At 41.4% G+C, this 12,025-nt stretch overlaps 1 protein-coding gene across 1 annotated transcript in view; it reads left to right on the top strand.

The window, feature by feature from the left end:
• The window catches only part of DNAH14 (dynein axonemal heavy chain 14), a 514,964-nt gene that overhangs the window by 343,966 nt on the left and 158,973 nt on the right, over positions 1 to 12,025 (top strand). The window contains exons 52-53 of the mRNA XM_043543588.1: positions 9,541 to 9,708; positions 11,204 to 11,374. Coding sequence (XP_043399523.1) covers positions 9,541 to 9,708; positions 11,204 to 11,374 — 339 coding nt within the window. The remainder of the gene's footprint in view (positions 1 to 9,540; positions 9,709 to 11,203; positions 11,375 to 12,025) is intronic.

The following is a 12,025-nucleotide window of genomic DNA, read 5'->3' as shown; positions in this document are numbered from 1 at the left end:
CAGACTCTAGCTGCCTAGCTTTCTTGTCAATTTCAGGGCTCCAGCATGGAGCCGTGAAATTGACAAGACAGCTAACAGTCAATGTAAGTAACTCAGTGTCTGTACAGATACTGTGTCTCCCTAACTACATCAACATAAGCCCTTTGCCTCTTGTGGGGTAGAGTTGTTATGCTGATCTAGTAGGGGACTTAGGGCATGTCTACACTTACCTCCAGAGCAATCAATCAAGCGCGGGTTGATTTATGGCATCTAGTGAAGACGCAATAAATCGACTGCCTAGTGAAGACGCGATAAATTGATTGCCGAGCACTCTCCCATCGACTCCGGTACTCCACCGGAGCGAGAAGCGTAGGTGGAGTTGAAGTGGGAGCAGCAGCAGTCGACCTACCACAGTGAAGACACCCGGTAAGTAGCTCTAAGTACGTTGCCTTCAGCTATGCTGTTTTCGTAGCTGAAGTTGCGTAACTTAGACCAACTTAGTACGCCCTCTCTCCCAGCGTAGACCAGGCCTTACATCAGTGGGACAAGGCTGGAGTGTGTTCACTGACATAATTAGGTCACGTAAGGCACATTATGTCAACCTAACTGCGTGGTGTAGACCAGGCTTAAGAAGACAAAGCATTATCCTTTACCCTTACCTCAGTGGCTGGCTCATTTGAGGATCTTCTCACAAATTCACAGATAATATATAGTACATCCTTCAAATCTTTACTAAGTTGGGTCTCCAGGTAAACAAAGAGAATTCATCCTTAGTACCATCCCAGATAATAGAATTTATAGGAGCACTTCTGGACTCCACAACAGCTTAGGTAGTAGGTTCAAAGTCATGGAAGAGCTTATAAATAATTTACTAATAATTCTCAGACAACAGTAAGAATGTGTCTAAATATACTAGGTCACTTCATGCACATTCATCACTCCTCATGCTATACATCACCTTTGTTTTGTGCAAGGCGGGTTGAAGTCATCTACCTACCAAGCAAACACCATATAGATATGGCAGTGCAGATTCCACAGCAGGTCCTATCATCATTAAACCACTGGAAGTAACCAGTCCAAGTATGCAGAGGTGTTCCATTTTCTCCCCCTCTGCCCACAGTGATGTTAGTAATGGATGCTTCCAACCTCTCATAGGGAGCATACTAGAATCACCCTTAGACCCAGGAACTATGGTCAAGAAACAGATCTCAGCTTCATAAATGCCTTAGAACTGAGAGCAATCTGTATAGCATGTGTGATGTTCCCACCTTTAATTCGAGGCAAAACAATACAAGTGATGATAGATGACGCTATAGTGATGTTCTATATTAACTCCTGAGGAGGAGCTAGATCTTCTCAACTGTACCAAGAACCTGTTCACCTACGGAGCTGGTGCATCAGGTTTCAGATTACCTTGACAGCCATTCATCTACCAGGATCAGTGAACATCTTAGAGGATCAGTTGAGCAGACACTTTTCTTTTGACCATAAATGGTCTATAAAGGACTCAATTATAGACTTGTTTGCCACAAAATCAAACAGAAAATGCTGCATCTTTTGCTTTAGAGGGAGTCTGAGCCCAGGATTCCTATCTGATGTTTTCCTTATCTCATATTCCCAGGTTCAGATGTATACCTATGACCAGTTCCTTTAATTCTGAGAACATTGAGAAAGTTCAGACAGGATGCAGCAAAGTTGCTATTGATAGCACAGTGAGTACCAGGCAGTTTTGATTCAAAGACCTGTTAAGACTCTTGGTACAGCCCCCAAAAACGTGGCCTCTGGATCGGACATAATCTCCCTAAACAATGAGGAAGTCATCCAGTTCCAGAGTCTCTGCACCATACAGCCTGGATGCCAGCAGGCTAACTGATATTGAGAAGTCATGTTCCAAAGACGTCCAAAACATCCTGGTCCATAGCAGGAATGATTCCAGAAGACTCACTTGCAATTCCAAATGGAAGCATTTCACTGTTTAGGTGGAATAGCATTTCTCTCCATTTTAAGCTGACATTCCCTTCATTTTGGATTACTTTATCTCTTACAGTGCTTTGGACTTTCGGTTAGCTCTACAAGAGTACATGTGGTGGCTATATCAGCTTATCATCCTCCAATACATAACCACACTGTATTATTATACCCTACAGTGTCTAGATTCCTCAAAGTGTTGATATACATATGCTGTCCAGTCAGGGAGCCCCCTCCCTGATAGGATCTCAATGTAGTGTTGGCTGGGTTGATTGGACTCCCATTCAGATCAATAGCATCGTGTTCCTTACATCACCTTTTCATGAAAACAGCTTTCTTAGGGGCAATCACCTCTGCACTTAGGATAGGAGAATTGCAAGCTCTGATATCAGGCCCATCTTACACTACTTTTTCAAAAGGATGGTGGTACAGCTTGTGGCTTGAATCCACCTGCAAATAGCAAAACTAGTTATGTGCTCATAGAGGCATATCCAAGTGTTAAAAGGTATCAGATTTTTAACAGGACCACCATTTTCAATTCAAAGTGTTGTCTTTTGAGCTGACATAGGCGCACCATAAATTTGCCAAGAACTTAACAGTAATAAATGTCCATCTCCAGATTGGGAATACATACTGTTCCCTTTGTCTGGAATATTGATTTATCAAGGATAGCATCTTGGAAGGAGTCCAAGGATTTGTTCACGTCCCCACTAAAGTGCTGAAGTCACTAAGTTTCTTCTTTAAATGATTGTCTACACAGATTCCGCTCTTGGAGCACATGGACCCTATGTATGCAAGATGGGATTCTTTTAGCCAGCTGCTCTTTGGAGCTGCTCCTCCAGCTTAGGTGCCATCACATCCCTTCCCTCCCACACCTGGGGAATAAAGGGCAAAGCTGGTCCTAATTTCTCTCAGTTCCTTCTTACCACTCATGGCAGTGACGTGGAAGCCCTGCAGTCTTCACATATTCTGCACACTGTGCAATTTACTTAGCCTTGTATGCAATAGTATAGTGTAATTTGTGTAGTTTCTCTTTTTCATGTTTCCGGGGACAGGAAATTAGATACATTTGAATTAGCCTAGACATCTTTCTTCCTCCCCACCACCTCTACCATGCCCAGCCATACAGAGGTACTAACATTATGGCAGAAGGTAAGTCACCAGGGTTTAATGTCACCCGTATGATGCTTGGATGCCCATTAAGTGTGGACCCTTCCAGTACCTTCTTTTTCTTGAAGAAGTATACATCCACGAGAGGTGTTTTGTCTGTTGCTCTTTCACCAAGTATACTCAGAGAAAGATGGAGGCGCAAATGAAATTTTTCCTCCTAGAGAATTGATCCAAGCCTTCTCAGACTTTGAGAGAAGAGCTACAGCCAGGCTTCAGACAGTGGGGTGGTGAGCTGTGATTCCATTTTGAGCTCTTGAACTACATCCACTCACAAGAACCATTCAGTCACACTTCACTGGCATCAGTGTCTGTTGGGCAGAAAGAAGCACCAATCCAAAAATGAACCTCAGGCACAGGTTGCCGTTCCCAATACCTGGCAAGAAACAGAAGAGTCATCAGCTGCATGACTTCTCTTGGGCTCATTTATCCAACAGCCATAAGCCTGACAAGACCCATGCCAGTGACCCAGTACCGACTTCCAAGACAGCACATGTGGTACTCTCTAAATCAGCAAACTGCTGCCCTCAGTACCAACCCTTTGGTACAGACCATGGTGCTAACTGCATTGGTACTCAGATTCTCATTACAAGTGCCTCTGTGATTGTAGCCCCAGTATCTTCCACCTCAGTACCAACTACATCCATGGTACCCACTATTCCAGTGCTGAGTAACTTATTGGTGGACTCTGTACTGGAGTCCCCTCTCTTCAAAAAAATAAAGAGGAGTGATAGCTAACCCACCAACTTTGTAGCCACTGGCACTGCAGGTTAGAGAGATATCCGTGGTACCGACCTTTCCTATACGGTACACGTGAGAGACCTGTCCCTCTCTTAGAGGAGGTGGTGTAATAATTGGTTCCTAGCAGGCCTACTTTAATTGTTAGCCTAACTGATAAAAAGTGGGTTAAGAGTCATAAATTGTTACAGTAATTTGTTATATAAAACTATTTTTAACAACCTTGTTAAAAAGAATACAAAAACCCTAAATTTAATTTAAACAAAAAGGGTCGACTGTTACCACTCAAGGACTGTGTTAAAATTATGACTGGTAAATAAGAGAAGTAAAAAATCAATAAGTCAATATTGGTGTATCAAAATTAGGCCTAATTGATGGACAAAATAATGAGAGGATAGATTATTCCACTCATCGCCTTTTTTGGGGCCCTTTAAAAGTGACTTTGGGGAAGAAGAGGGAGAACTTTTTACTATCACCACAGCTGCAGCAGAAAAATTGTTGCCTTAGCACCAGACCTTAATACTCCAGTGGGGACATTGGACTAGGTGTAGTAAAAAGAGGTCTGGGCTTCATGGGGGTGTCACCCTATCTGGTACCTCCCAGGTGCCCTCCAACTCAATACTTCTGCCCATTCCAGTCATGGCTTTATTTGGCACCTTCAGATGTACAGCCAGACTTCAAGAAGCCTGCTTCATCCACTCTCTCTGTGGCTAAATCATCCTCCCCAAAGAGACAAATCAGGTAACTCATTACAGCCACAGATACTCGAAAGGCAGGAGAAGAGTGAAGAAGAACATCAGCTACCAGGGGAAAAGCATCCTATCTCTGCTATGATTTCCTCACTGTCCCCTGACAAGGCAGTGAATCCACCTCCCTCAGCTGGTGAGTTTAAGGAATTCCAGGACCTAATGAAACACATGGTAGAAATCTTAGCCATACATCCCTGTCATGTCAAAAAGAGCTGACAGGAGGTACTGAGTTCCTGCTAAATGATCTAAGTATTTCTAGACATTCAAGAGCAAGTTCTCTCATAGTGGTAGCAGTACGAGAGAGATCAAAACATTGGGCCCTCCTAAGTCCACACTGAGCAAAAAGGACCCAGAGAAATTGGAACTCTTTAGCCTTAAGCTTTATTCATCAACTGCGATCCAGAGGTATGGCTAACTGTTAGGCCCTCCTCTCAAAATAAGATTTTTTTTAAATTGAGACAATGTCTCGATTTATAGAAAACTATCCAAAGAGTAGCAAGCGGAGATGAAATATAGAATGGCAGAAGGACATCTGACTTTCTATACTTCTCTATTGTCATAGCTTCAGTCCTCAGGGATCCCCAGGCAACAATCAAGGTCCTCACATTTTAGAATAATGAACTTTTCAACAACAGGACAGAGGAAGCACCCTCTAAACTTTAGAGTCTAAAGGATTCAAGGGCAGCTCTGTATTCTTTGAGACTCTACATCCCAACTCTAAAGAGGAAGCAGCCATGCCAACATACTTTCGACAGCACTCCTCTGTCAAATATTACAATCAGCCACAGAGGACCTAAGAGCCACTGAGGAAGAGACAGAGATTCCAGTGTAAATGACCCTCTACCTCCTTTGCTGCCTCAGGGTTGACTCCAGCATTGAGATCCTGATAGAACCACCTGCGGATCTTTTCTTTTCTACCCTCACACCATCCCTTGGCAACAACCATTTTTGTTTTTGAGAAGTTTGGTCAAGCATTACCTCAGACTAGTGGGTCCTAGAGATCATAAGCAATCCCTTCCCTGTTCTCTTTCAGAGACCCTTCTCACAAGAGACTGTTAAAACAAGTAAACTCCTTTCTATAGCTGGGAACTGTGGAGGAGGAGGTGCCCTTACATTTCAGGGGAAGATGCTTTTATTCACATTATTTTCTGATCCCAAAGAAGAACAAGAGGTTGGTGGCTTATCCTGGACCTTCAGTGCCTCAAAATGTTCATCCATTGTTTCAGATTCAGGATGGTGACTCTAGCCTCCATAAATTCCTGCATTAGATCATCAGGACTGGTTTGGTGCTCTTCGCCTATAAAATGCCTGCTTCCATATATCTATCCACCCAACCCACAGAAATACCTCAATTTCCTTTAGGAACATTCCACTATCAGAATAGGGCTCTGCCCTTTGGTCTATGTACAGCACTAAGAGTTTTCACCAAGTGCCTTGAAGTACAGGCAACTCATCCAGATAAATAAGGAATCCAGATCTATCCTTACCTCGACAACTGACTGATTTGAGGAAGAGTTTCACAACAGGTGACTGACTCAGTTCAAATAACTCTAAAGTTCTTTGCCTTGTTACGTCTCAAAGTTAATAGACAAAAATCCACACTGACTGATGCATAGCACAGAATTCGTAGGAATCCTATTAGACTCCAGATAGTGATAGCTTACGTTCCACAAGAGAGAATCCAGACTATAGCAGGGCTTATCAGTCAACTTCAAGTTCACCCAAGAACATCAGTGAAAGCATGTCTCAGACTTCTAACACACTTGACCTCATATACTTACGTCACCTAGCATGGCAAACTTCACCTACACTCTCTGTAAGAATGGTTGAAATCACTATGTCTACCCAGCAGACACTTTATGGACTAGATGGTTATGATCCCACAAGAAGTCATCATTAAAGTAGTGGAAAGACCCTCCTCCGGTGTGCAGTGCAGTACCCTTCTCTATACCTCTACATACTAAGACTCTAGTGACAGACAACTCCACTCAGGGATGGGGAGGGCTCATCTAGATCACCTTTAAATCAGTAATAGTTGCTGATCTCAGAAGGCTGTATATCCATGTGTTTCCATATCTGGATGACTGGTTAATCGAGGGTCAATCCAGTCAGCAAGTTTTGGACAATATACTTCAAATTCAGTTTTTCTTTGCTCGATTTGACCTGAAAATAAACAATGACTAGTCAGTTCTGTGTCCTGTGTAAAGAATAGAGTGCATTGGGGCCATTCTGGACTTCACAATAGCAGATTGCCTATCGGCCTCCAGAAAAAAATGTCCAGCTATGCTCAACCTATGCAATAATCTGCAGGTTTATCTAAGAACAATTGGAGGATCTTGCCTCAGTTTGCTCAACCACCTGGCCTCACTTACGTGACTCAGCATGCCAGACTTCACCTGTGTTGCATGCAAAGATGGTTGAAGTTTGTGTATCAGCCAAGAAAACATCACATGGACATGTTAGTTCACACTGCATCTTGAGTCCTGGCCTCATTAAGTTGATGGATGGATCCAGTAATGTATGCTGCAAGGTGATCCCTTTCTCTCCTCCAGTTCCATTGAAGATGCTAGTAACAGATACATCCGCTCTGAGCTGGGGAGCACACCTGGATGATGTGCAAACACAAGGCTTGTGGACACCTCAGGAATCAGCTCTTCATTTACACATCCTAAAGCTGGGAGCCATTTATTGAGCTTGCAAAGTCTTCCTACCATTCATCAAGGGTCTCCATCAAGGGTACCATAAAGATTAGAACATACAGTACGGCTTCAATGTTTTACCTGAACTAACAAGGCAGGTCAGAATCCACTCAGTTGAGTCAGGAGGAGGTACGTCTGGAACTTCTACATTCGTCATCGGGTCACTTTCAAGGCATCTGATCTCCCCAGAGTGCAGAATGTTCTGACAGATAACCTCAGCATAAAATTAATCAACAATCACAAATAGACTCTAAAAGATGAGGCGTTTCAAGTGATTTTCAGCAAATATGGTTTTCCCACCATAGATTGGTTTGTTATCAAAGAAAACAAGAAGTGTCATTGTTTCTGTTGCAAAAGAAGACAGAGTTCAGGGTCAATTTCCAATCCATTCCTGATTTCATGGTCTTTGGAACATCTGTAGGTATTTTCTCCAATCCTGCTGATTCCTAGAACCATAAGAAAATTCAAACAGAAAGTAGCCAGTATCATATTAATAGCCCAGGTGTGGCCAACACAATTTTGGTACTTAGACCTTCAAACCTCATCCATTCAACCTTCCAACACCTTACTGTTACTCTGAGGCATAATCTCTGAGTCATGGTCAAGTTTCCTTGCACTCTGCACCTCACAGTATTGAATGGTTGAATGGTTAATTCATCAGAAAGTCTGTCCGGCTATGTACAGAGCATTATCAGTGAAAGTAGGAAAGACTCTACTAGGAATACTTACCTGGCTAAATGGAAGAGATTTTCGATATAGGTTCATCATCATCAATTATCTCCTTCCACAGCTCAGGTCCTAGACATATTAGAATAATTCCTGGAATTCAAAAAACTCAGTCCTGTAAATTAGTTTGATGAAGGTTCACTTAGCAGCCATCTTTGCTATTCACTCTCTCATTCATTAAACATTTGTTTTTTTTCCCACCCTATGGTAGCAAGATTTTTAAAAGGTCTGATGGGGGTTTATCCCCCAGTAGGAAAACCAGTCCCTTCGTGGGAGCTTAATTTAGTCCTGGCAGGTCTCATGATTCCACCTTGGTCTATTTCACTTACCAGCAAAGACAGCATTTTTGTTGGCAATAGCATTAGCAAGGAGATTAGAGGAGTTACTGTACCTGATGGCAGGACATCTGTATAGTGTCTTCCATAAAGATAATGTCTCATTAAAGGTCTGTTCCAAATTCTTACTGAAGGTGGGTTTTGATTTTCATTTGAAATCAGGTCATTCATCTGCTGATGTTTTTTCCTGAAATCCCAAACTCACAAGGGTGACAAGAAACGGCATTCTTTAGAGATCTATAGGGCACTTTCCTTTTACATAGATAGGATGAAACCATTCAGAATGTCTCTCGGGCTCTTTGTTATATATGCAGAGACAGTGAACGGTCAGACTGTTGTGGCTCACAGAATCTATAACTGGATCTCACTGTGCAACAAAATTTGTTACAAACTGGCTAATGCAAGTCCACTCCTTAGGATTACTGCCTGTTCTACTATAGCTCAAGCTGCTCACTCTCTCTAAGGAATGTTCCTACTGTGGACATTGTGGCTAATTCAAGTCCACTCCCTAGGATTACTGCCTGTTCTACTATAGCTCAGGCTGCTCACTCTCTCTAAGGAATGTTCCTACTGTGGACATTGCTTCCACAATGGTGTAATGCTGAGTGAATGTGGGGCTGTATCTAGAGGTGATGTGAACTTTGGGAAAGAAGTTCTATAGTCTTTGTTTTAAAAGACTCCTGGTTCCCACTTCCAACATGTCTACTGCTTGGGTGTCATCAACAGTGGAATATATATGCGGACACGCACTCAAAGAAGAAACAGTTACTTGCCTGTACACACACATTCCACAACATGCCCTACATCCCTGCTACTGTGGAGTCTGTTTTCATAAGGATTTCAGTGATGAAGGAACTGGGGGGCACTTTGAGTGGCCCAGTGTTTTATGCCCTCAGTTGGAGGCATGAGGACCCCCAGGGCACATCCCTCACCCGAACAGGTACTGCTGACCAAAAGTCTCTTGCTCAAATGCACTGGACACATAGACCAGCAGTGGGCAACACATCTTGAAGAACCAAAGTTACTGTACAGGTAAGTAAGGGTGTCTTTTGCTGTTAAAATAATAATGAAAATTGGTGCTTTTTGTCTTATAAATTTTGTTATATTTCAGCAGTTAGCAATATGCTTAAACTTTTCTTAAGAAGTGGTAACTAAATCATATACATTTTTCTTCTTTAGGTTCATCTGGGAACATACCTGTATAACAACAGATTCTTATCTGAGGTTCAGAAATGCAATGACTTTCTAACTTCCTCTTCCATAGCTGTATACCATAATATGTGCCACAGCATGCTCCCAACGCCAGCTAAGTGCCACTATACATTTAATCTACGAGATCTCTTCAAGGTGTGTTATACTGCACTAGACATTTCAGATTGCCATAAAAGTATTCTCAATTTTTGTGCAGAGTGAACAAGCAAGAGCATGTATAATTTTGTCTATTGAATTGAGCCTGGTTCTTGGAGTTAGATTATTAAATTAGTCTTGCCATCTGGAGTCCTATGATAGTTTCAATTTGGTTTATGACAAACAAGGAAAATAAATTTGGAGATTTCCATATAATCCAGTCTTTGCTTTTAGAATTGCCAAGATCACTCAGAAATAATTATTAATAAAAAGAAGAAAACAGAGGGCGGAATGGAATGGTCTCCTTCAGACTACAAATTGTTCGTTTTAAAAATATTTGTTGCTGCCTACCAGAGTGGCCATACCATGAGCACTATATACTAATCTATATCTCACTTACTTGTGCACTGGTATATACTGTTGTATCTTATCTTTATTTCCTTCCATAAAAAGATGTGTTAACATTAGAAACAAATATCTAGGAACTAAATAATTTTGGCCATTTTCAGCCCTGCTACACGTCGGCACAACTCTGTTGACTTCAATTAAGTTGAGCTTCCACTTATACCAGGGCTCAATTAACCCTTTAAGTATATTCATTTACTGAAAAGATTAAAGTTTGAATCAAGGCTGAGCATATACATCAGTCCCTGTTGTGCATGATCTACAAATATAAAAACATTTTCGTGTACTATTAAAAATTTCAATAAATTGTGATTTCAGCAAGTGTGGTATTTCTTATAAAATAAAATACTACAGTATCCTACAGTAATGAAACTCAAACAAGAGATATTTAAGGAATTTTCAGGGCCTCATGCTGCCAGGGAAGATGGGGAAGGGGAAATTATTAGGTCAGGAGTTGCTTCTATTCCTAGTATGTATGGAAAGTTGGATCATGTAAGCTCTGTGTGTCGCAAATTATTCAACATTGCAAAAGGTACCCCAGGCAGCCACTTGCATTGCTTATGCTTATGGCTGACCAAAGATGGGTGGTCATCTGGCTTATACCAACAGCCCTGTGGTAGGGCTTGTGTTGAGCTTTGCCACCCCATTAGGACTCCTGGACCCACTGTGCCTCAAGAGGCACAATATTTTCTATAGTTCCTGATGCCTAGGGAAGATACACCTGCTGCTACATCTTATAGAGGATGCAATGTGCACTTTGTTTCGTGTCCTCCCACCTTCCCTGGATAGCATGATGTTGTAAGCATGGTCATGGGCCAGAAACTGTCATGTTACCATCCTCTGTGTGGGAGGTACAAGGTAGGCTTCTTGTGCCCTCCTGCTCCCTTGAATGCATGTGCAGGAGAAGAAAATACATAGCTTAAGTAAGAGATATTTGAATGCTTTAGTTCTGATTAAAATGTATGATACTACTGTTGATAAAGCTTAATACAATATATGGTAGTTTCAAAATAAATATAACAGGATCTCTTTTAGTAATCCAATTAATTTAAAACTTCATATAAACACTGTATACTAAAATTGCTAACAGGTGCTCCAGGGGTTGTTGCAAGCCCACAGGTCTGTTATTGTCTCAAAAGAAACTGCAGCTCTTCTCTTTGTGCATGAAACAACCCGAGTATTCCATGATCGCCTGATTGAATCTGCTGAAAGAGAGATTTTTTATCAGTTTCTCTCAAATGAACTCAATAACTATTTTAAGGTAAATATGTGTATTTTTCTTTAGACATTTTTAAGAAGAAGAATATTTTGTGCATTTGTTTTAGGCCCTTTTGGAAAACTTCCTTAATTATAAAAAAGAATAGTTATCATAGATGTATAAATTAAGGGCCATGATCTGCTCTCATTCACACCAGTATAAATCCTGTGTGACTAAGAGCAGAATTTGGCCTAAAGTTAAGAAAGTTAGCCTGGTCCTCAATCCCGCATATACAGAACTCCTGCTGATTTCAGAGGGAGTTCCATGTGAAGAGGCTTGCAGGATTGGGCACTTAATTATTAGATGACTGATTCTATCTGACCCTGTGTGCGTAAACAAAGGGAGGGGGGAGAGAGGGCTTTCTCCACCTTTTACCACAGTTGGAGATGAGCAGAAGCAAGCATACTGGAATTTGATAACACGTAAAGCTTTCTGTTGATAAAGAAGAAATATTTCTCTACATCCAGGTGAGAAGATAATTTTCCGCTGAAATTTATCTGGAAAAATAAGGAAATATCTCACCATACTTTGCTTTAGGTGCTAAAAATTAAAAAATGAAGCCAGGAACGACAATAATATACACTCTCCCATTTATGTACTGTATTGTAGTATATTTATATCTGTTTAACTTGCTGTCAGGAAATATGAATTTGA

The sequence above is a fragment of the Chelonia mydas genome, chromosome 3, assembly GCF_015237465.2.
Source record: "Chelonia mydas isolate rCheMyd1 chromosome 3, rCheMyd1.pri.v2, whole genome shotgun sequence".
NCBI classification, from domain to species: domain Eukaryota; kingdom Metazoa; phylum Chordata; order Testudines; family Cheloniidae; genus Chelonia; species Chelonia mydas.
The sequence above is the reverse complement of the archived record's forward strand: the minus strand, read 5'-3'. Positions and strand labels throughout refer to the sequence as shown.